Raw genomic sequence first — 26,542 nt, 5'->3', positions numbered from 1 at the left:
GCTGTTTGGACCTGATAAACTCTGCTAGTCTCACCCTGACAACTCCTGAAGAACCAGCTAACCACAAAGGTCCACGGGCATCAAGTGTGGAGCAGCTAGACTTGGTATACCCTGGGACAGTTGCTGAGTGGCCTCAGACACAGAATTGTCTCCAAGCTTGAACCTGTATCAGTCTGGTGAACACAACTCATCCCTACCTGGTGAGTCCATGAGAACCTACCTCACGCAACTCAAGTACTGTCAGGGGCTCTTTCAGTGACTGGCAGAAGCAGGTGGAGAAAGGCAGAGATGGATATCAGGGTGCCTTGGGCCTATTGCTAATTGCCACCAACTCGGTACTGAGGGAAGGAAGCCTTGTGTGCAGCTTGGTCCTTCCCATGCTTGCTAAGGCCCAGTAGAGACAGCCGCAAACTGCATCACTCTGTAGCTCCAAAAAGGATCCCCAGGGCAAGTCTCAAGAAGCATCTACATTGACCTGCACCAGAGTCCCTATCCAGAGGCTTCAAAATAGACACACCCAGTAGCCTGCTTTAGACAACATCAGAGCAGGATCCACTAGCATCACACACAGTATATCCAAAGGAAGCTCTCAGCAGGCACCAGACACTGTGCAGGGTGGAGGCAAATTCCCACTTCATGTGGTCAAGAGCAGCACTGCAGTTCACACAGTGTGTGTGTGTGTGTGTGTGTGTGTGTGTGTGTGTGTGTGTGTGTGTTTGGGGGGAGGGGTAGGAATCTGTTACATGCAACCAACCTGAGAGTTGACACTACACAAAGGGGCCAAGAGCAATCAAGAGTCAATTACAGCAGGAAGGCTCACAAAACCCACACAAAGGACATTCCTTGAACATCCAGTCCAGGTGGTGAAGGAGACTGCACACTGGGTCTCACAGGACACCTACTACACAAGGAAATCCTATCAAGACTGGGAGACATAGAATTTTTACCTAATACATAGATACAAACACAAGAGGCAGCAAAAATGGGGAGACAAAGAAACATTCCCAAAGGAAAGAACAAAAGAAATAACCAGAAAAAAGCTAAATGAAATGGTGGCACGCAATTTACGATAGAGAGTTCAAGAAAATGATTATAAGGAAGCTCAAGAAACTTAGAGAGAACTTCAAAGAACTTAGTGAGATCTTCTACAGCACAAGAAAGGACATAGAAACCATGGAAAAGAACCAGTCAGAAATGAAGACTAGAATATCTGAAATGAAGAGTATACTAGAAGAAACCAACAGTAGGTTGAATGAAACAGAGGACTGAATCAACAATTTGGAAGAAAAGGTAGCAAAAAACACCCAATATGAAACACAAAAAGAAAAAAAGGATTTAAAACAGGAGGATAGTTTAAGGAACCTTTCAAACAACATAAAGGGTGACAACACAAAAATTATAGGGGCACCACAAGAAGAGACAGAGCAAGAGATTGAGAACTTATTTGAAGAAATAATGACTGAAAACTTCACTAACTTAGTGAAGGAAAAAGACACACAATATTTTTAAATGTCAAAGATTAAAAACAAAAAAAGAATCTTAACAGCAGCAAAAGAACGACATTTAGAAGAATCACTCTACCTGATATCAGACTATATACAATGCCATAGTAATCAAAATAGCATGGTACGCACATAAAAACAGACATATAGATTAATGGAAAAGACTAGAGAATCCAGAAGTAAACCCATACCTTTATTATGGTTAATTAATATCTGACAAAGAAGGAAAGAATATACAATGGGGTAAAGACAGTCTATTCAATAAACAGTGTTGAGAAAATTGGACATATATGTACAAAAATACACAAAAATACACTCAAAATGGATTAATACTTAAATATAAGACTTGAAACCATTAAAATTGCAAAAGAAAACATGAGCAGTGAAATTTTGGACACTTCTCATAACAATATTTTTTTCTAATATATGTTCTCAGTAAATGGAAACAAAAGAAAAAAATAAACAAATAGAACTGAGTCAAACTAAAAAGTTTTTCTACAAAGAAAACCATCAACAAAACAAAGAAAACAACCCACTGAATGGGAGAACATATTCAGCAATATTACACCTAATAAGGAGTTAATATCTAAAATTATATTAAAAACTTATACAACTGAACACCAAAAACTACAAATAATCCAATTAAAAATGGGCAAAGGACCTGAATAGACACTTCTTCAAAGAGGACAGACAGATGACAATAAACATACGTCAAGATTCTCAACATCACTAATCATCAGAGAAATGTAAATTAAAACCACAATGAGATAACACCTCATACTTGTCAGAGTGACTATTTATATAAAAAGAGGTAATATGCAAATTAGGCCAGGACGCCGAAACGGTTCATGACTGGACAGGAGGAGGTTGCACGCACAGGTAAGGCCTGGAGTGGAGAGGGAGACAGAGACAGGGGGGCCTGCCCGAGCCAGTGCAGCAGCTTGGGCAGCCCCGGAGTGGACACAGGCAGGGGGCCAGGGGACGCTGTGAGTCAGGCACAGGTCCCAGGCCCCCGTGGGGTGCCTCCTTGCATGGAGGGAGGTGGGGCGCCTCCTCACGCAATTTCAATCACGCACTGGGCCTCTAGTCATCAATAAAACAACAAACAAGTGTTGGTCAGGACGTGGAGAAAAGGGAACCCTCATGCACTGTTGCTGGGAATGCAGACTGGTGCAGCCACTGTGGAAAACAGTATGGAGGTTCTTTAAAAAAACTAAAAATGAAAGAGCTTTATTGCCCAGCAATTCACTTCTGGGAATATAACCAAGGAAACCAAAACACCAGCTCAAAAGAAAGAATATATACACTGCTATGTTCATTGCAGCATTATTTACAATAGCCAAGATTTGGAAGCAGCCCAAATGTCCATCAGTGGATTAGTGACTTAAAAAGCTGTGGTACACCCTCCCCCCTGCTGAGAGTAAGTGTTTCCTACAATCTCTGTCTGACTCATTTCCGTAGTAAGACAGGGACGCTTGGTCTCAAACATTAAAAAAAAAAAAAAAAAAAGCTGTGGTACATTTACACAATGGAATACTATTCAGCCATAAAGCCAAAGGAAATCTTACTTTTGCAACAGCATGATGGTCCCAGAGGGTATTTCACTAAGTGAAACAAGCCAGTCAGAGGAATACAAGTACCATATGATTTAACTTACTAGAATAGTAAAATCTAAAGAACAAAATGAACAAACAAAATTGAAACCCTCCTAGACACAGAGAACAGACTGAATGTTGCCAGGGGGGAAGGAGGTTGGAGGGTTGAATGAAAAAGCTAAAGGGATTAAGCAAAAAACAAACAAACAAAAAAAAAACCAAAAAAACAAAAAACACCGAAAAACTCATAGACACAGACAACAGTATGGTGATTATCAGAGGAAAGGGTAGACGTAGGGTGGAGACAGGTAGAAGAGGGTAAAGGGGCAGGAGACTTGATTTTGGGTGATGAACACGCAATACAATGTACAGATGATGTATTATAGAGAATTGTACACTTGAAACCCATATAATTTTATTAACCACTGTCACCCCAATGAATTCAATAAAAATAAATAAATAAATAATCCAAAGATATGAATTGGTTGAAAGCATAACAGTGATAAAAGACATTCCATACAAATAATAACCATATAGCTGGGGTAACAATATTAATATCAGACAATATGGACAATAAGTAAAAAAAATTGTTATAAGAGTTACATTTATATTGATAAAAGTGTCAATCCTTCAAAAATATAACAATTAAAAATATATGTTCAGCCCAGCTAGAGTTGCTAAGTGGTTGAGCATCAACCTATGAAAGAGAAGGTCAACCTATGAAACAGAAGGTCCCAGTCAGGGCACATGCCCAGGTTGCAGCTCTATCTGCAGTAGGGGGCATGCATGAGGGAGTCAATCAATGATTCTCTCTCATCATTGATGTTTCTGTCTCTCTCTCCCTCTCCCTTCCTCCCTGAAATCAATAAAAATATAATTTTTAAAAACTAAATATATATGTATATGTATATATACACATATATATTCATATAATAACAAAACCCCAAAATATATAGAGAAAAACTGACAGATCAAAGGGAAAAAAAAAACTGTGGTAATAGTTGGAGACTTCAATACCCTGCCTTCGATAATGGAGAAAACAACTAGACAGAAGATGAATAAGTAAACAGAGGACTTGAACAACACTGCTAACTACTTTACCTAACAATCTTAATGGGCAAAGAGTGAAACTGCCCCCTCAGACCAGGAACAAGACAAGGATGCTTGTTTTCACCATTTCTATTTAACACTGCACTGGCAGTTCTAGCCAGAGAAAGTAGGCAAGAAAAAGAAATAAAAGTCATCTAAATTGGAGAAGAAGTAAACTTATTTCTATTACTTTTATTTGCAGAAGACATGATCTTATATGTAGAAAAACCTAAAGATTCTACAAAAAAGATATAACTAATAAATTTAGCATTGTTACAAGGTACAAGATCAATTCAAAAAAATCAGTTGAATTTTTATACACTAGCAATAAACAATCTAAAATTAAAAGGAATTCCACTTTTAAACACACAGAAAGAAAAAACATAATTAGGAATAAAACTAAACCAAGGAGTTGCAAGAAATGAAATTAAAGAATACCTAAATAAATGAAACAACATCTCATGTTCATGAATTACAAGGCTTAAAATTGTTAAGAGCAATACTCCCATAGCAATTTTCTCGAAAAATCCCAATGATCTTTTCTGGAGAAATAAAAAAGCCAATCCTAAAACTTGTGTAGAATTGCCTGGGACTCTGAACAGCCAAAACAGAGAATAAAATTGGAGGACTTACACTTCCCATTTTCAACAATGACTGCAAAGGTATAATTATCAAAAGACTGTGTTACTGGTCAAATAAATGGCATCATGAGAGGTCACACCTTGGTCTCTCCTTGAAGTTTCCACAATTTAAACAGCTATAATTCAACAAAGAAATCCCTGCTCAATGTACAAATACATCTAAGAGATCCATGCATTGAAAAATGAAGGTGGGCAAATAGCAAACCAGGGAAGTGGGAAGGTAGAAGAGTTGAGATGGCTCAGAAACGCATCCTGGATCTCATACCCCAGGGCTCACTAAGGGGCTCAGCCTGGCGACAAGAGGCATCAGATTGCTGCTGGCACTCTCTTCAACCAGGCAGAACAGATGCAGTGAGCATTCCTGCAGGGGGGTCAGTATGAGCTGTGACTGAACCTGGTTAGGGAATGAGAGGTGTGAACACGGTTGTCAGGCAATCAGCATTCCAGACAAACAAAGCTGTGGAGCCTGGCCACCTCCTGTCAGCCTTCCAGAGCCAGCTGCAGGCCCCAGAGGAGGCTGTAGCAGTATCAGGTTGTAGGTCAATGCTCTAGCCCCTGGGCAACACTAGCCAGGGCTGGTTGCATGTTATTTATTTATTTTTATTGATTGATTGATTGATTTCAGAGAGGAAGAGAGAGGGAGAGATAGAAATATCAATGATGAGAGAGAATCATTGATTGGCTGCCTCCTGCATGCCCCCTACTGGGGATTGAGCCTGCAACCTGGGCATGTGCCCTTAACCAGAATTGAACCCGGGACCCTTCAGTCTGCAGGTCGACACTCTATCCACCGAGCCAAACCAGCTAGGGCTGGTTGCATTTCTATACACCAATATTGAACTACCAGAAAGAGAACCTAAGGATAAACAACACCGTTTATAATTGCATCAGAAAAATAAAATACCTAGGAATAATTCTAACCAAGAAGGTAAAAGTCCTATATTTGGAAAGTTATAAAACATTGAAAAAAGAAATTGAAGAAGATACAAAAAATGGAGCCATATAACATGCTTATTGATAGGAAATATTAACATTGTTTAAATGTCCATACTACCCAAAGCAGTCTACAGATTCAACACAATTCCCATCAAAATACCAATGGTATATTTCTCAAAACTAGAAAAAGTATTTCAAAAATGTATATGGAACTGCTAAAGACCCTGAATAGCCACAGCAATCTTGAAAAAGAAGAAAAAAGTTGGAGGGGTCACGCTATCAGATATCAAACTATACTACCAAGATACAGTAGTACTACTATATCTTGGTAGTATACAGCATGTACTGGCATAAAAACATACATATAGAGCAATGGAACACACTAGAGAGCCAAGAAATAAGCCCACACCTTTATGGTCAATTAATATTAGACAAAGGAGGCAAAAATATACAATGGAGTAAAGACAGTCTATTCAATAAATGGTGCTGAGAAATTGTATGGATAATTGACCAAAAAATAAAACTAGACTACCTTCTTACACCATACATAAAAATAAACTCAAAATGAATTAAAGACTTAATGTAAGACTTGAAACCATAAAAATTTTAGAAGAAAACATAAGCAATAAAATCTCAGGCATTTCTTATGCCAATATTTTTTTCTGATATATTTCTTCGGGCAATAGAAACAAACAAAAAGTAAACAAATTGGACTATATCAAACTAAAAAGTGTGTGTTGTTGTTTGGTGTATAGGACAATGCTTCAAGGACCTGGAGAGCATTATGCCAAGTGAAATAAGCCAGTCAGAGAAAGACAAATATCACATGATTTCACTCATATGTGGAATCTAACAAACAAGCAAAATAGAGACAGACTCATAGATGGAGTGCAAGCAGACAGCCCTGGTGGAGGGCAGGGCACTAGGGGAGAGAGGGAGAGGGTTTGAGAAAAAAAGAGAGCACTCAGGGACATGGACAACAGTGCGATAATTGGGGTGGGGTGGGGTAGAAGAAGGCATAGAGAGGATAAATGGTGATGGAAAAAATAAAATAAAATGTAAAAGGTTTTGCACAGCAAAGGACATCATCAACAAAACAAAAAGACAACTTACTGAATAGGAGAACATACATTTAGTAAGGAGTTAATACCCAAAATTTTAAAAGAACTTATACAACTCAACGCCAAAAAACACACAATCTGATTAAAAATGGCAAAGAACCTGAACAGACACTTCTCCAAAAAGGACATGCAGATGGCCAACAGACATATGACAAGATGCTTGACATCACTAATCATCAGAGGGATGCAAATTAAAACCACAATGAGATAACCCCTCACACCTGTCAGAATGGCTATTATCAGTAAATCAACAAACAAGGCTGGCAAGGATGTGAAGAAAGGGAACCCTCGTGCACTGCTGGTGGGAATGAAGACTGGTGCAGCCACTGTGGAAAACAGTATGAAGTTTCCTCAAAAAATTAAAAATGGAACTGCCTTATTATGTAGCAATTACACTTCTGGCTATATGCCCAAAGAAACCCAAAAAACTAATTTGAAAATATATGTGCACCTCTATTTTCATTGCAGTGTTATGTACAATAGCCAAGATATCAAACAACCCCAAGTGCTCATCAATAGATGAGTGAATAAAGTGGTGGCACATATACATAATGGGATATTACTCAACTATTAAAAATAATGATATTTTACCAATTTCAACAGCATGATGGATCTGGAGAGATTATGCTAAGTGAAATATGCCAGATTAAGAAAGACAAGTGCCATATAATTTCACTTACATTTGAATCTAAAAAAACAAAACAAAAACAAAAAACAAAATAGAAACAGACTAATAAAGAAAACAAACTGATGGTTGCCAGAGAGGAGAGGAGGTGGGGGACTGGGTAACAAAGATGAAGGGTTAAAAAGTACAAATTGATTAAGCAATAAAACAATAAAAAAATAACAATATAAAAAAAGTACAAATTGGTAGTTACAAAATAGTCATGGGGTGTAAAGGGGATATAGTCAATAATATGGTCAGACCTATGTATGGTGACAGGTGGTTACTAGAAATATCAAGGGGAACACTGTGTAAAGTATATGATTGTCTAGCCATTATGCTATACACCTGAAAGTAATATAAAATAATGTTGAATATCAACTGTAATAATAAAATTTTTAAAATAAACTGTAAGCCCTAACCGGTTTGGCTCAGTGGATAGAGCATCGGCCTGTGGACTGAAGGGTCCCAGGTTTGATTCTGGTCAAGGGCATGTACCTTAGTTGAGGGCACATCCCCAGTAGGAGGTGTGCAGGAGGCAGCTGATCAATGTTTCTCTCTCATCAATGTTTCTAACTCTATATCCCTCTCCCTTCCTCTCTGTAAAAAATCAATAAAATATATATTTAAAAAAAATAAACTTAAAAATTACCATAAGGTTACATTCATATTTCTAGGGCAGCACAAATGCAAGTTTGACAGCACTAAACTCTGGCAAGTATATGGAGCAATAGGAATGTTTGTCTCCTTCCAGTGGGACTATCCATGCAAGGCACCGTCTTCCTTGGGTCAGTTAGGACATTCACAAACACTGTGACCAGCAACCCCATTCTTAACTATGTACCATAGTGAAGTGCTTACTCATATGTGACAGCAGACACACAAAATGTTCAGAATATCTAGGTTGTCCAAATAGAAACATTAGTATTTGTTCTTCCCTTATTTTACTCTTTGGTATAATAGACTCTGCCTCACTTTGACATATTACTTCTTTACCACCTGGTTTGGGTGTTCCTTTTTTTGGTGGGGAGTGCTGCTTGTAGGTTTTATGTATAATCCTGTGCCTTGTGAGGACCAATCAATTAATAATACTCATGATAATGTACTGAAAAAAATTAGAATGAAATAGAGCTATTTGGTCATGTCTACTATTGACATGTGAGCCCTCAAAAGGGCAAGGAAATAGCCTGGCCGACATGGCTCAGTGGCTGAACATTGACCTATGAACCAGAAGGTCACAGATCAATTCCCGGTCAGGGCACATGCCTGGGTTGTGGGCTCGATTCCCAGTAGGGAGCATGCAGGAGGCAACTGATCCATGAGTCTCATCATTGATGTTTCTATTTCTCTCTCCCTCTCTCTTCCTCTCTGATTTCAATAAAAATATTTTTTAGAATGCAAGGAAACAACTTTTATTTGCCTTTGTATAGTAGATAACATGCCAGCATAAAGGAAGGGATGAATGAATGAATGAACACAGCCTCCCAATCCTTCAATGGTGTTTGAAAACCACCTCTACAGCAGGCATTCTTAGGTTTCCCACAGCTTCAACCTGGAGTTGGAGCATTTTAACCCTTTTTCACGTGTGCATTGCGCTCCACTGATTTGCATCGCTCTCTGCATGTCTGTCAAATCATTTTTGTGTGTGATTGATATTCAGTGTCAGATCCATGGGGCAGGCACTGCATTTCAAATACATGGCATACAATAAGAATCTATTAGTAAGTGCAAGGACCCTTCCTTTCAGTGAAGCAATTTTGTTGTTTTCTTCCTCCACAGACCACAGTTTCTTCACCAGATACGGGCAGACGTGAGTCTCTGTGGCAGAGTACACGGAAGCCAGCTCAGTCTCAGCCCTTCCTGGAAGATGAATAAACAGACGCCATGCAGAGTTAGCAGCTAAAGGTTAGAGAGACACAGATACGGTCTTACCTTGATGTTTATCCTTTAGCATACAAATGCTGCACTACATTAACTTTAATGCTCTCTTCATTCCTTTTCAAATCATTTCAAGTTCATATACTTGTTTTTTTCAGTAAACAGAGGCAATCGATGAGGTTACAACTAAAGTTCAGAAGGAGCTTCCAAATATGATCCTCATTTAATCACAGAGAAGCTTTCCCAGGAGGAGGTTTAGACTCACCTTTACTGAAAAATGTGCTGACCATAAAGCTGAAGAATATTGTGGCGATGGCAAAACACAGCAAAAAGACAAAAACAAGAGACGGGTCACTGTACTGGATGATCGGCAAAGGTTTCATCTAGCAAAACAACCAGGAAGCCAGGTTAGTCACACGCTCAGTGGTCACAGCAAAACAAAAATGGAGAGACAAAGTATCTGTAAGTATCTTAATAGTCCTGGTGAAACTGATGGCAATGATCAGGGAGATGGAGAGTAAACAGTCACTGTCTACAGAAGCTCCACACATGGAGGTTTAAAGGCTACTCTGTCAGGGATGAAGCAGGCACACACTCACTCCCTGCCAACCCGAATGCTAGCGGCCCGCCCGCACTGGGTCTCTGTTTCCCTCTTAAAGTTGAGCTGCAGCAAACAGACACTTGCCTTGACAAAGAAAAGTAGGCACGTCAAAAAGATGATAACCAAATACAACATGAGAAACGTGAAGAAGTAGGCAGCCCAGAGCATCCAATTGCTGAGTCCGATCATGAGCTGGTACTCCTGTGGAAGAGTTAATACAAACCAAATGTATAAAATTTGTCCTGGTACAAAATGCATTCACAACATGATCCAATTGACTTTTCACTACAACCAAAATGGGTTATGTCACATCATGTCCAGTTCATGGAGGTGGAAATCAAAGCTCAGAATGTCAAGTGACTTGATTAGAGTTATTCAGCCAGTGAATGGCAATGCTGTGATGCTTATAATCTCTGACATGATTTCTCCAGAATCAGATATTGTTAAGACATAAAAAAACACTTAAATGAAACTATACACCACTTAGATTCATATTTCCTTCCTATTAATTACATCCTCTTCCAGGAGGTATTAAAGGAATATACACCACCACGAATGAAGGCTCATTTAAACTCAGGCTATAAATTATTTTGATGTGTCAATGCAGGTTCATCAATCATAACAAATAGACCACCCTGGTGGGGGATGTGGATAATATGCATGTGTGGGGGCAATATAGGGAGCCTGCAAAACTCAATTTTGATTGTCTTTGAAGACATTGTGCTAAGTGAAATAAGTCAGACAAAGAAAGATAAATTCAGAAGATGGCGGTTGGCAGGACTGAGGTGAGGGAGAGGATGTGCGTGAATGAGAGGGTGAAGGGAGAGTGTGTGTATGCATGTGGTGTGTGTGTGTGAGTGAGGGACAGATCCAACAGGAGTGCCAGGGGCCAGCGGACATGGAGAAACTCCCCTGGACAGGGAAAGACTGCTGCACTGCGGGCACTCCCAGGACTGCAGGACTCGGGCACGGAGTCCACGCCATCTTGAAGGGGAGAACGGCCATCTGGGAACTCATCAACACCACCACCCAGACAGGCCTTGGACGCTGACCCAGCAGCCACTCCAGCCAAGGTACAGCTGCCCCACCCGCACACTCCCAGACCTTGGGATCAACACCTCCGGGAAGCATCACATCCACAGTGGTGAGTGCGGCCTCCCCCTCCCCAGCAGCAGACCTCTGGGCGCCACATTGGTGCGTTTCCAGCGTGCAAACCTCTGGAGCCCACCACCCCACAGGCAGCCCCTGGAGGCCAATGCAGGCTCCCGCTGAGTGCGATACTGTGCAGACAGGGTGCACTGCCCCACAGTAAAGATCTGAATTCACTCTCCTGAATAACTGCCAATAGACACTGTCACACAATTTCAACTCCAGAGCCCTTTAGGGTGCGTCAGAGCTCTGCATGCACCGTCAGAACCGCGGTTTCCAGAAGACAAGCATCTGGAGACCACCACCCCACAGGCAGACCCTGGGAGCCGCTGGGAGCCCTCCACTCAGTGTGATATTGTACAGACAGTGACGCACTGCCCCACTGGAGAAATTCTGAATTCACTCTCCTGAATAACTGCCAATAGACGCCGTCGCACAACTTCAACCCCAGGGCCCGTCAGCGTAACTCGGAGATCCATGCCGCAAATGCACCATGGGGACCCTGTGAGCTGCCACTGGGAGGGTGTGTATCCATCCGCAGGCGCAGCAGCAAAACCTGAGTCTTCCCACTCCACAGCTGCAGAACTCTGTACACTATAGTCATGCTTTTTCAGCGCTCAGGCCTCCTGAGCCCACCAGGCCATAGGCGTGTTCTTATCCTAACAAGGGTGCACTGTCCCAACAATAGAAATTCTGAATACCCTCATCTTGGATACCTGCCCACAGACGCCTCGATTGCTTGGCTTCAACAGGGCCCTTCAGAGTGCGCCAGGGTGCCACGCTGGCAAGCACACTGCGGGTGCCCCTGTGAGCTACCACTGGGAGTGTGGGTTTCCAACCACAGGCCCAGCAGCAAAAACTGAGTCTTCCCACTCTACAGCTACAGAACCCTGGACACCACAGTTGTGCCTTTCCAGTGTGCAGGCCTCCTGAGCCCTACCACCCTGACAGACAGCTCCTGGGTACCTCCGAGAGCCCCTGCTGGGCATGGGCGATTTTAACCAAGGACGCAAGGCAGCAAAAATTGGAACATATCCCTCCCCAGCTGCTGACATCTGAACACCGCAGTTGCACCTTACCAGCTCACAGGCCCACGTCAAGAAAACCCAAACAGCTTAAGTAGGGATCTACGCTAGACTACCAAACTCAGGAGATCCGAGAAATCACACAAGCAGCACCCTCCTCTAAAGAACCAGGGTAGCAAAACAGTGAGATCTAGGACACAGAAACAATTAAAACATTAGAGAAAAACATGGGGAGACAAAAAAGCAACCCCCAAAGGAAAGAAAAAGAGAAATCACCAGAGAGGGAGTTAAATGAAACCAAGGCAAGTAACTTCTCAGAGACAGAATTCAGAGTAATGGTCATAAGAATGTTCAAACAGCTGGATGACAAATACACGCAACTCAATGACAAACACACACAACTCAATGAGAATTATAAGGAGCTGAATGAGAATGTCACCAATATGAAAAGGAACCAAGAGGAAATGAAGAACGACATAGCTGCAATAAAGAACACAATGGAAGGCTTGAACAGTAGACTAGAAGAGGCTGAGGCATCAGCGAACTAGAAGACAAGGTAGGGAAAAACACACAAACACAGCAGCAACTGGAAAGAAAAATTAAAAAGCAAGAGGAGAGCCTAAGGGAACTTTGGGACAACACAAAACGAAACAACATCCGCATAATAGGGGTACCAGAAGGCGAGGAAGAGAAGCAAGGAATACAAAACCTGTTCGGAGAAATAATGACAGAAAACTTCCCCGATATTGGCAAGAAAAGAACCATGCACATCCAAGAAGCACAGAGAGTCCCAAACAAGATGAACCCCAAAAGACCAACACCAAGACACATCATAATTAAATTGTCAAACATCGACAACAAAGTACGAATCTTAAAAGCTGCCAGAGACAGAAAGTAACATACAAGGGATCTCCCATTAGAATATCAATAGATTTCTCAACAGAAACACACCAGGCTGGAAGGGAATGGAATGAAATATACAAAGTGATGCAAACCAAGGACTGAATCCCAGAATACTATACCCAGCAAGGCTATCATTCAAAATTGAAGGTGGAATCAGGAGCTTCACAGATAAAAAAAAAGACTGAGAGTTTATTACCACCAAGCCATCAATGCAAGAAATGCTAAAGGGACTGCTTTAAAAAAAAAGAAACATAAAGGCAAGAAGAAACACAAACATTAAGAATAAAAATGACGACAAACAAGTACTTATCAATAACAACATTAAACGTAAATGGATTAAATGACCCAATCAAAAGACATAGGATAGCTGAATGGATAAGAAAACACGACCTATATATCTGCTGTCTACAAGAAATACACCTGAGAACAAAGGATTCACACAGACTGATAGTGAAGGGATGGAAAAAAAATTTTCAGGCAAATGGAAATGAGAAAAAAGCTGGGGTTGCGATACTTATATATGACAAAATAGAACTCAAAGTAAAGGCCAATACAAGAGATAAGGAAGGCCACTACATAATACTAAAGGGAAAAATTCAACAAGAAGATATAACTCTGGTAAATATATATGCACCCAATACAGGAGCACCCAAATACATAAAACAACTTCTAGAAGATATCAAGTGAGAGATTGATAGTAATACAGTCATAGTAGGGGACCTTAATACCCCACTGACATCACTAGATAAATCCTCTAAACAAAAAATCAGTAAGGAAACAGCAATCCTAAATGACTCACGAGATAAGATGGACTTAATTGACATCTTCAGAATATTTCACCACAAAGCAACAGAATATACATTCTTCTCCAGTGCACACAGGACATTTTCAAAGATAGAGCACATATTAGGACATAGGCAAAGTCCCTTCAAATTCAAGAGGATAGAAATCATAACAAGCATCTTCTCAGATCACAGTGGCATAAAACTAGAAATCAACTACAATAAAAACAATGGGGAAAAAATCAAAAACTTGGAGGCTAAATAGCATGCTATTAAACAATGACTGTGTTACCAAAGAGATCAAAGAAGAAATAAAAAGCATCCTGGAAACAAAGGAAAATGAAAACACAACAATCTAAAATCTATGGGACACAATGAAAGCAGTCTTGAGAGGGAAGTTCATAGCTCTACAAGCCTACCTCAAAAAAACAAGAAAAAAAGGTAATAAATTACCTGACCTTGCAACTTAAAGAATTAGAAAGAGAGCAACAAGAAAAGCCCACAGTAGCCAGAAGGAAGGAGACAATAAAGATCAGAGCAGAAATAAATGACATAGAGACCAAAAAAACAATACAAAAGATCAATGAAACCAAGAGCTGGTTCTTTGAAAGGATAAACAATATTGATGAACCTCTAGCCAGACTCACCAAGAAACAAAGAGAGAGACCCAAATAAACAAAATCAGAAATGAAAGAGGTGAAGTAACAACTGATCCCACTGATATACAAAGGATTGTAAAAAAATACTACGAACACCTCTACTCCAACAAAATGGACAACCTCCATGAAATGGACTCATTCCTAGAAAATACAAGCTTCCAAAACTCAACCAGGAAGAATCAAAAAACCTGAATAGGCCAGTAACTATGCAGGAAATTTAAGCAGTCATCAAAAAGCTTCCAGCAAACAAAAGCCCTGGACCAGATGGCTTCACAGGGAGTTTTACCAAACATTCAAAGAAGAATTAAAACCAATCCTTCTTAGACTATTCCAAGAAATTCAAGAGGAAAGCACACTTCCAAGCTCTTTCTATGAAGCCAGCATTACCGTAATCCCAATACCAGGTAAAGACACCACAAAGAAAGAGAATTACAGGCCAATATCCCTGATGAACATAGATGCTAAACTCAACAAAATTCTAGCAAACCGATCGAGCATTACATTAGAAAAATCGTACACCATGACCAAGTGGGATTTATTCCAGGGATTCAAGGCTGGTACAATATCTGCAAATCAATAAACGTGATATACCATACAAACAAATTGAGAGACAAAAATCACATAATCATATCAATTGAGGCAGAAAAGGCATTTGACGAAGTCCAACAAACTTTTCTGATAAAAACGCTCAGCAAAGTGGGAATAGAAGGATCATACATCAACATAATATGAGCCTTATATTAAAAACCTACAGCCAACATCATACTCAATGGGCAAAAACTAAAACCATTTCCCTTAAGAACAGGAACAAGACAGGGATGCCCACTCTCACCACTCCTATTCAACATAATACTGGAAGTACTAGCCAATGCAATCAGACAAGAAGAAGAAATAAAAGGTATCCAAATTGGTAAAGAAGAAGTAAAATTGTTCCTATTCGCAGATGACATGACACTGTACATAGAAAACCCTAAAGACTCCATCAAAACATTACTAGGATTAATAAATGAATTCGGCAATGTAGCAGGATACAAAATTAATGCCAAGAAATCAATGGCCTTTTTATGCACCAACAATGAATTTACTGAAAGGGAGATTTTAAAAAAATCCCATTTACCATTGCACACACAAAAAAATTAAGATATCTAGGAATAAACTTAACTAAAGAGGTAAAAGACCTATATGCTGAAAACTACAAGACGGTGAAAAAAAGAGATAGAAGAAGACATAAACAGATGGAAGAACATACCATGTTCATGAATTGGCAGAATCAACATCATTAAAATGTCCATACTACCCAAAGCAATCTATAAATTCAATGCACTACCCATTAAAATACCAATGGCATATTTCACAGACCTAGAACGAACTCTCCAAAAATTCATCTGGAATAAAAAAAGACCCTGAATAGCTGCAGCATTCCTGAGAAAGAAGAATGAAGTAGGAGGGATCTCAATCAGATATCAAGCTGTATTACAGAACCACTGTTCTCAAAACTGCCTGGTACTGGCACAAGAACAGACATATAGTGCCGGGGTCCAGCCCCAGCGGGTCCAGGGGTTCCCAAAGGCGTAGACGGAGTCAGCGAAGAAGGAATGACACGGAGACAGCGTTCAGTTGATCAGCAGCCTAGCCAGGATCTCCAGCCAGGATCTCCAGCCAAGTTCTGGTCTGGATCTCCAGAGAGGTTCTGCTTCAGATCTCCAGCCAGGTTCTGTGTCCATGTTGTCTTGCTAGGTTCTCCAGCCAGGCTCCATCCAGGCTCTCCAGCCAGGCTCAGTCACCAGGTTCCAGTCAGGCTCTCCTGCCAATCTCCGCAGTCAGGTTCAGTCCAGGATCCCCAGCCATGCTCTCTCCAGGCTCCGCCTCCAGGCTCCGAGGCCAGTCCCTGTCCAGGATCCTCCGGCATGCTCTCTCCAGCGAAGTTCTTCTGTCTCTAGAGAACGTTCTGTGTAGGTTCTGTGCCTAGGCTCTGTCTCTCTTGGTCCTGTCTTCCAAGCCCTGTCTCCTAAGTTCTGTGTCTTTCTGTCTTGTTACATCTGTATTTATACCAGTTGATTCAATCCTATCAATCTCTATTACAAAGGTTAGGGCATTTCTTATTTCCATTCCAGGGAGTAAAGATTATGTAGCTTAAGCATGATTGTTTGTAGTGATTAACTACCCGCCTGGCACTTAGTTAAGGAGTTTCATCCCCTCCCTGACTTCAGGGAAAAATTCCTACCTGGGGAAACAACCTTTCTCGGAGAGGTGACCTTGGTTAAAACACACAGCGCTAAGGGGAGCAAACATATTAAGAACCGTATGCTATATATGCCAGGTCCCTTGAAACAGCAAGGATGGACCGGCTCCCGGCAATATAGATCAATGGAATAGAATAGGGAACCCCCAAATTTACCCGAACCAATATGCTCAATTAATATTTGATAAAGGAGGCAAGAACATACAATGGAATCAAGCCAGTCTCTTTAATAAATGGTGTGGGGAAAATTAGACAGATACATGCAAAATAATGAAACTAGACCACCAACTTACACCATACACAAAAATAAACTCAAAATGTATAAAGGACTTAAATGTAAGGCAGGAAACCATAAAAATACTAGAGGAATCCAAAGGCAACAAAATCTCAGACATATGCCGAAGCAATTTCTTCACTGATACAGCTCCCAGGGCATTGGAAACTAAAGAGAAAATAAACAAATGGGACTACATCAAAATGAAAAGCTTCTGCACAGCAAAAGAAACCATCAACAAAACAACAAGAAAGCCCACTGCATGGGAGAACATATTTGCCAATGTTATCACCGATAAGGGTTTAATTTCCAACATTTATAGGGAACTCATACAACTTAACAAAAGGAAGATAAGAAATCCAATCAAAAAAATGGGTAAAGGACCTAAATAGACACTTTTCAAAAGAGGACATTCAGAAAGCTAAGAGACATATGAAAACATGCTCAAAGTCACTAATCACCTGAGAGATGCAAATCAAAACAACAATGAGGTACCATCTCACACCTGTCAGACTGGCTATCATCAACAAATCAACAAATGACAAGTGCTGGAGAGGGTGTGGAGAAAAAGGAACACTTGTGCACTGCTGTTGGGAATGCAGACTGGTACAGCCACTATGGAAGACAGTATGGAGTTTCCTCAGAAAACTAAAAATGGAACTCCCATTTGACCCTGTGATCCCACTTCTAGGACTATATCCCAAGAAACTAGAAATACCCATCAGAAAGGATATATGCACCCCCTATGTTCATAGCAGCACAATTTACCATAGCTAAGATTTGGAAACACCCTAAGTGCCCATCAGCAGATGAGTGGATTAGAAAACTGTGGTACATCTACACAATGGAATACGCTGCTGTAAAAAAGAAGGAACTCTTACCATTTGCCACAGCATGGATGGAACTGGAGAGCATTATGCTAAGTGAAATAAGCCAGTCAGAGAAGGATAAATACCACATGATCTCACTCATTTGTGGAATATAATGATCAACATAAACTGATGAACAAGGACTGATCCAGAGACGGAGAGGCATTGATTGGACTGTCCAGCCTTGGAGGGAAGGTAGGGAGGGTGGGGGTAAGGGGGAGAGATCAACCAAAGGACTTATATGCAAGCATATAGGCCTAACCAATGGACAAGGACAACGGGAGGGTGAGGGCATGAGTGGGGGGGTAGGGGATAACGTGAGGATAAGGACACATATGTAATATCTTAATAAAAAATATATTTAAAAAGATAAATCCATATGGAATCTAAAAAAAAGAGAAACAACAAAAACAAGCTCATAGATAGAAAGCATACTGGTGGCTGCCAAAAGTGGGAGAGAGGGGTGGGCAAATGAGTGAAGAGGATCGAAGGCACAATTTCCAATTATAAGATAAATAAGTCATGGGAATGTAACGTACAGCATAGTGCTATGGTTAATACTGTATTATCTGTATTTGTTTTTGTATGTGTCTTTATTGATTTTTTTAGGGAGAGGAATAGAGATAGAAACGTGGGTAAGAAACTTCATGGATCGAGTGCCTCTTACACGCCCCCTACTGGGGATTAAGTCCACAACTATGGTTTTGGTTCATGGGTTGATGCTCAACTAGGGAGCCACATTGGTCAGGCTGTATTATATCTTTAAAAGCTTCTAGAGAGTAGATCCTAAAAATCCTCATGACATGACAAAAAAATTTTGTAACTATGTCTGGTGATGAATGTTAACTAGACTATGGTGGTGATCATTTTCACAATGTATACAATACAGAAACATTTTTCTACTCCTAAAACTAATATAATGTTATATGTCAATTATACCTCAATAAAAACAAACTTTACTTCGTCCTCTCTCTTTCCTTTCTTTTCTTTCCTTCCTTCCTTCCTTCTTTCCTTCCTTCCTTCCTTCTTTTCTTTCTTCTTTCTCCCTCCCCTCCCCACCCTTCCCTTCCTCTCCCTTTCTTTTCCTTTTTGTTCCTTTCCTTTCCTTTCTTTTAAGCGGCTTTCTATAGGTTCTTAAACAAGATGCTTAGATCACTGATTGCCTATCTTCATTTTTAATAATAGTCATTGAAAGGTATAAATTTCCCTTACAGCTCAGATTTAGCTGTATATCAGCAAATTTTGGTTGTATTTTCACTATTATTCAGTTTGAAATATTTTCTAATTCCTTTGTAATATAGTCTTTGAGCTATTGATTAATTATAAGTTTGTTGTTTAATTACACAAATACTGGAGTTTTGCTAGATAACATACTGTTACTGAGTCTTAATTTTCCATCTACTATTATTTTAAAAATGTACTTGTATTATTTCATTGCTTTTAAGTTTGAGAGTTGTTTTTTGACAACATATGGTCTACTTACAAATATTTGCTTTTTCCTACATGTACTGCATTTACTGAATCTATAATTCAATTCCATTTTGATAAGAGACTACTCTCTGTAACTTTAAGTATCTAGTCAATCAGTGCACTTGAAAACAATGTGTATTGTGCCATTATCAGGTATAGTGTTTTATAAACATTACTTAGGTTAAGGTAGTTGAGAGTGCTGTTGAGTCTCATTTTAGATCCAAAAACACAAATGGGTTAAAGTGAAAAGATGGAAAAAGATATTCCATGCAAGTGGTAACCAAGAGAGCTAGGGTAGCTATACTAATAACAGATAAAATATACTTAAAACTGTTACAGGAGATAAAGAAAGGTATTTTATGTTGAAAAGTGGGTCAATTTATCATGAAGGTATAATAATTATAATGTGAGTGCATCAACATCACAGCTCCAAAATACAAGAATTAAAAATTACAGGACTAGCCTGTCCAGTGTTGCTCAGTGGTTGATGTTGATCAATGAACCAAGTGGTTCTATTCCTGGTCAGGGTATATGCCTGGGTTGCAGGCTCAATCCCCAATAGGGGGCATGCAGTTTCTCTCATCAATGTTTCTGTCACTCTATCCCTCTTGCTTCCCCTCTTTCTAATAATCAATAAAACTTATTTTTTAAAAATTACAGAATTAAGGGAGAAATAGTTCTACAATAATAGCTGGACACTTCACTACACCACTTTCAATAATGGATAGAACAACTGGACAGAAGACTAATTTAAAAATAGAGGACTTCGTCCGGTTGGCATGGTTCAGTAGTTGAGCGTCAACCTATGAATCAGGAGGTCCCGGTTCAATTCCTGGTCAAAGCACATGCCAAGGTTGAGGGCTCGATCTTCAGTGGCATGCAGGAGGCAGCCAATCAAGGATTCTCTCTCATCATTGATGTTTCTATCTCTTCCTTTCTCCGTAAAATCAATAAAAATGTATATTTTTTAAAATATAGGACTTGAACAACATTATAAATCAATTGAACCTACTGACATATACTGAACACATTACCCAATAACAGCAGACTACAGATTTTTCTTAAGTGTGCACAGAATAATTCCCACATGCCCCCAGGATAGACAATATGTTAGGCCACAAAATAAGTTTTACTACATTTAAGAAGACAAATCATAAACAGTATCTTTTCTAAAGACAATATATTAAAACTAGAAACCAATAACAAAAGGAAAACAAAAATTCAAATATTTGGTAGCAACACAATCTTAAACAACAAATGAGTCAAAAAAATCCGAATGGAAAGTAGAAAATACCTTGAAACAAATGAAAACAAAAACACAACACAACAAACTTACAGGAGGCAGTGAAAGTAGGACTCAGAGGGAAATTTACAGACATAAATGCTTATACTAACAAAGAAGGAAGGTCTCAAATCAGGAACCTCAGTTCACACCTTAGAGAACTAAAAAAGAAAACTAAAGTCAAAGCTAGAAGAAGGAAGAAAGTAATAAAGCTCAAAGTAGATAAACAAAATCTACACTAATAAAAGACAAACATGCAAATTGACCGTACCTTTGCTACACCTTAAGCCACGCCCACCAGCCAAACAGAGAGACTATAGGAAAATTAACCTAACCAAGATGGCGGCTGGCAGCCACAGAGCTGGAGCAAGCAGGAAGGCTTGGTTGCCCCAATGATGGAGGAAGCCAAGCTTCCCGCTTGACGTGTCAGGCTCTGAGCTCCATTCAAAGCAACAAAGTTTCAATTATAGAAGGTAAATAAACCCCAGATACCTGCTTTCAGCTAGCCGTGGCCACGGAGCTGGAGCGAGCAGGAGGCTTCCCTCCTGCCTGCCCTGGCAGGCTCTCAGCTCCTCGCAAGGCTACAAAGTTTCAATTATAGAAGGTAAATAAATCCCAGAATAAAAAAAAGTAAAAAAAGGAGAAGCTGGGAGCTCTGTCGCCTCAGGGGGGTTGACCAGCCTGAAAAAGGCCCTCAGCCCCTCACCAGACTGGCCAGGCACCCCAGTGGGGACCTCCCACCCTAAAAGGGGTGTGGCCAGCCTGAAAACAGCCATCAGCCCCTCACCCAGGCTGGCCAGGCACCCCAGCGGGGACCCCCACCCTGAAGGGGGTGTGACCAGCCTGCAAATACCCATCAGCTCCTCACCCAGGCTGGCCAGGCACCCCAGTGGGGATCCCAAACCTGAAGGGGGTGTGACCAGCTGCAAACAGCCATCAGCTCCTCACCCAGACTGACCAGGCACCCCAGCGAGACCCCCACTCTGATCCGGGACACCCTTCAGGGCAAACCAGCCAGCCCCCACCCACGCACCAGGCCTCTATCCTATATAATAAAAGGGTAATATGCAAACTGACCCTAACAGCAAAAGGACTGGGAATGACTGATCACTATGACACACACTGACCACCAGGGGGCAGATGCTCAATGCAGGTGCTGCCCCCTGGTGGTCAGTGAGCTCCCCCTGCTCAGCCACAAGCCAGGCTGACGGCTGCCAGTACAGCGGTGGTGGTGGGACCCTCTCCCGCCTCCTCAGCAGTGCTAAGGATGTCTGACTGCAGCTTAGGCCTGCTCCCGCTGGCAAGTGGACATCCCCCGAGGGCTGCCAGGCTGCCAGAGGGATGTCTGACTGCCAGCTTGGGCCTGATCCCCCAGGAAGCAGGCCTAAGCCAGCAGGTGGACATCCTCCGAGGAGTCCCAGACTGCAACAGGGCATAGGCCGGGTTGAGGGACCCTCCCAAGTGCACAAATTTTTGTGCACCAGACCTCTAGTAGATAATAAACAATAGAGAAAATCAATAAATACAAATACCAGAATTAACAACATTTTAGCCAAATAACTAAAATGACAAAAAAAAAACCCCTCAAATTATTAAAATAAAAAATGAAATTGGGGATGTTACTTCTAATGTTGCAAAAATAAAAAGGATCTTAGAGCACACTATGAATGGCTGTATGCCAAGTAACTGGGTAATTTAGATGAAATGGATAAATTCCCAGAGACACGCAACCTGCCAGACTGAATTATGAAGAAACAGAAAATCTGAACAGATTAATAATTAGTAAGGAGATCAAATCACTAATCAAAACCTTCCAACCAAGAACATCCCTGGACCAGAAAGCTTACCTGGTGAATGCTACCCAATATTTCAAGAATAATTGAACCAAGATGGCGGCATAGGTTAACGCCGGAGTTTGCTGCTTTGAACAACTACTTCAAAAGTGAAACCAAAAAACGGAAGGGACATCACCCAGAACCACAGGAACGCTGGCTGAGTGGAAGTCCTACAACTAGGAGGAAAGAGAAATGCATACGGACACTCAGAGGAGGCGCAGTGCTGAAGTCAAATTCTGAGGTGCGGAGTGCGCAGAGCGGGCTGGCGGCGGAGGGCGCGGTTGCTGTTTTCAATCGGGAGGGAGTCGCAGACTCTGAGCACCAGATCCGGGCGAGTCTTTAGGGACCCAGACTCAAACGGGAGAAGCGGGACTGTCTGGCTTCAGTCAGAGCGAGTGCAGCTTTCTCTCCCAGCTTTGCAGGGGGTGCTCGGACTCAGAGAGGCAGAGCCCCTGGGGACAGGACTGAGAGCCGCCATAACTGCTCTCTCCGGCCCACCCTGTTGATCCTGTGAGACCCACCCCGCCCAAGCCCTGCACAGAGGCATTTGCCGGATAGCCTCAGGCAAAGGCTAGATTAGCACCTCCCTAGAGGACAGAAGTTCTCTCACTGCTGACACAGCTGATTCTCATAGCCACTTGGCCTGGAGGTCAAACCCTCCCTGGAATTAGCTACAACAATCAAGATTTATCTATAAGACTGCGAACAAAGACCACTAGGGGGTGCACCAAGGAAGCATAACAAAATGCGAAGACAAAGAAACAGGACAAAATTGTCAATGGAAGAAATAGAGTTCAGAACCACACTTTTAAGGTCTCTCAAGAACTGTTTAGAAGCTGCCGATAAACTTAATGAGCTCTACACGAAAACTAATAAGACCCTTGATCTTATATTGGGGAACCAACTAGAAATTAAGCACACACAGACTGAAATAACGAATATTATACAGACGCCCGACAGCAGACCAGAGGAGCGCAAGAATCAAGTCAATGATTTGAAATGCGAGGAAGCAAAAAACATCCAACCGGAAAAGCAAAATGAAAAAAGAATCCAAAAATGCGAGGATAGTGTAAGGAGCCTCTGGGACAGCTTCAAGCGTACCAACATCAGAATTATAGGGGTGCCAGAAGATGAGAGAGAGCAAGATATTGAAAACCTATTTGAAGAAATAATGACAGAAAACTTCCCCCACCTGGTGAAAGAAATGGACTTACAGGTCCAAGAAGCGCGGAGAACCCCAAACAAAAGGAATCCAAAGAGGACCACACCAAGACACATCATAATTAAAATGCCAAGAGCAAAAGATAAAGAGAGAATCTTAAAAACAGCAAGAGAAAGAAAGTCAGTTACCTACAAGGGAATACCCATACGACTGTCAGCTGATTTCTCAACAGAAACTTTGCAGGCCAGAAGGGAGTGGCAAGAAATATTCAAAGTGATGAATACCAAGAACCTACAACCAAGATTACTTTATCCAGCAAAGCTATCATTCAGAATTGAAGGTCAGATAAAGAGCTTCACAGATAAGGAAAAGCTAAAGGAGTTCATCACCACCAAACCAGGATTATATGAAATGCTGAAAGGTATCCTTTAAGAAGAGGAAGAGGAAGAGGAAGAAAAAGGTAAAGATACAAATTATGAACAACAAATATGCATCTATCAACAAGTGAATCTAAGAATCAAGTGAATAAATAATCTGATGAACATAATGAACTGTTGATTATAATAGAATCAGGGACATAGAAAGGGAATGGACTGACTATTCTTGGGGGGGAAAGGGGTGTGGGAGATGTGGGAAGAGACTGGACAAAAATCGTGCACCTATGGATGAGGACAGTGGGTGGGGAGTGAGGGCGGAGGGTGGGGCGGGAACTGGGAGGAGGGGAGTTATGGGGGGAAAAAAAAGGAACAAATGTAATAATCTGAACAATAAAGATTTAATTTTAAAAAAAAATAAAATAAAAAAAATAAATAAATAAAATAATAAAAAAAAAGAATAATAAACAACAGTTCCTCTCAAACTCTTCCAAAAATCTGAGGAAGAGGGAACACATCCTAATTCATTCCATGAAACCAGTATTACTGTGATACCAAAGTCAGACAGATACACAGGCAAAGAAACTAAAGAACAATATGTCTTATGAATATTGATGCAAATTCCCTCAACAAAATAATAGCAAACCGAATTTGGTCACATAGTAAAAGGATTGTACAGCATGACCAAGTAGAATTTATTCATGGAATATAAGAGGTTTCAACGTACAAAATTAATTAGCATAATGCACCACATTCAGAAAATTAGGGAAAAACACATTATCATCTCAATTGATGCAGAAATTGAAAAAAACACTCAACAAACTGGGAATAGATGGAATCCTCCTCAACATAAAAAACGATAGCTAACATTCTCTTTCACCTACAATCAGGAAAAAGGCAAGGATGCCGGCTTCCAATGCTTCTATTCAACCTAGTTTTTAAAGTTGTAGTCAGAGCAATTAGGAAAGAAAAGGTATCCAAATTGTGAAAGAATTAGTAAAAATATTGGTAGATGGTATGACCTTGTATGGAGCAAACCATAAAGATTCCACATACAAAAAAGTCAGAATTAATAAATGATTCATCAAAGTAAAAGGATAAAAAGTCAACAAGCAAAAATCAGATGAACACTGTACAGTACCAGTAAGCAATCTGAAATGGAAATTAGGGAAACAATTTCATCTACAATAGCATACAAAATAATAAAATATTTAGGAATTAACCAGTGAGATGAAACACTTGTATAAATGAAAAGTAAAAAATCGGTCAACTTTTCAGGCCAATACATTCACCAAACTTTTGAAAATTAGAAAACACTGACAATGCCAAATGTTGGTAAAGATACAGAAATATCTAAACTTTCAAATATTGCTAATGGAAGTGCAAATTGGTAGAGCTTTATTGGTAAACTTTGCTGTTATTTACTAAAGCTAAATATGCATAACCTAACATTCAGGAAAAAAAGAACTATATATATATAAAATGTTCATAGATGCATTACTAATAATACCCAAACTCCAAACATTAAAGGAAAATAGTGATAGTCATACTATGGAATGTTAAAACTCATAGAACTCAACAAATTTAAATGAACTACAGCTACATGTGTAGCAAAATGAATCACAGAGACACAAAATAGTACACGATTACATTTATATCAAGTTCAAAAACAGATAAAATTAACCAATAATAAATGTTTTGAGGGTACACAAGCAGCCTTCTATTGTTGGCAGTGTTTTATTTCTTAGCAGGGTCGTGATAAAGTGGTCATGGTTTCTTTATGATAAATCCATTCAACTATTCTACTATAGCTTGAATGTTTGCATTCCCTCAACATCCTACGTTGAAAATCAAATCTCCAATGTGATGGCACTTTAATGGGGCCTCTGAGAGGTAATGAGGTGATTACTGCTTTTACAAAGGAGGCCTGGGAGTTGTTCTTGCTTCTTCCACTTTGTGGCTACACAATGAGAAGCTGCTAATTATGAAACATGAAGTAGGTTCTCACCAGACATCAATATGTTGGCACCTTGATCTTGGATTCTTTTAGCCTCCAGTACTATAAGAAATAAATGTCTGTTATTAATAAGCTACCTAGTTTGTGGTATTTTTGCTACATCAGCCTGAATAGATTGACATGTACATGTAGTTTAGACACTCTTTCTGGGTGTATGCATGTTATACTTCAATGAGAAATTTTAAAATAAAAAAGAATCAGTATTTTAAGCCACATGGTTGGTGTTTGTGTATCATGTTCTAAGGACCCAAAGGAAAAAGTGTTAATTTATCATTGATAATTACACAGATTTATCAAAAAACTCAGAAATCAGAAATTGGTAAACTTTTATCTAAATTCACCTAGACACAATTTCACAAACCAAATTAGTTATTTATTTGTATTTCACCTTATTCCAGGTATATTTTAGAGCATTTGGCATTTAAATTCTATCTGCAACATTCTTGTGAAGTTGTCTTCTAGAAAGAAAACT

General features: G+C 40.2%; 1 protein-coding gene across 1 annotated transcript in view; it reads right to left on the bottom strand.

The window, feature by feature from the left end:
- Positions 1-26,542, bottom strand: part of LOC132232543 (phospholipid-transporting ATPase ABCA3-like) — a 204,655-nt gene that overhangs the window by 103,538 nt on the left and 74,575 nt on the right. Inside the window, exons 7-8 of the mRNA XM_059691927.1 lie at positions 10,112-10,228; positions 9,692-9,809 (exon numbers count right to left, since the gene is read on the bottom strand). Of these exons, the coding sequence (XP_059547910.1) occupies positions 9,692-9,809; positions 10,112-10,228 (235 nt within the window). The remainder of the gene's footprint in view (positions 1-9,691; positions 9,810-10,111; positions 10,229-26,542) is intronic.

Source organism: Myotis daubentonii, chromosome 4, assembly GCF_963259705.1.
Source record: "Myotis daubentonii chromosome 4, mMyoDau2.1, whole genome shotgun sequence".
Taxonomy (NCBI): Eukaryota; Metazoa; Chordata; class Mammalia; order Chiroptera; family Vespertilionidae; genus Myotis; species Myotis daubentonii.
This window is presented reverse-complemented; position numbering and strand designations above follow the sequence as displayed.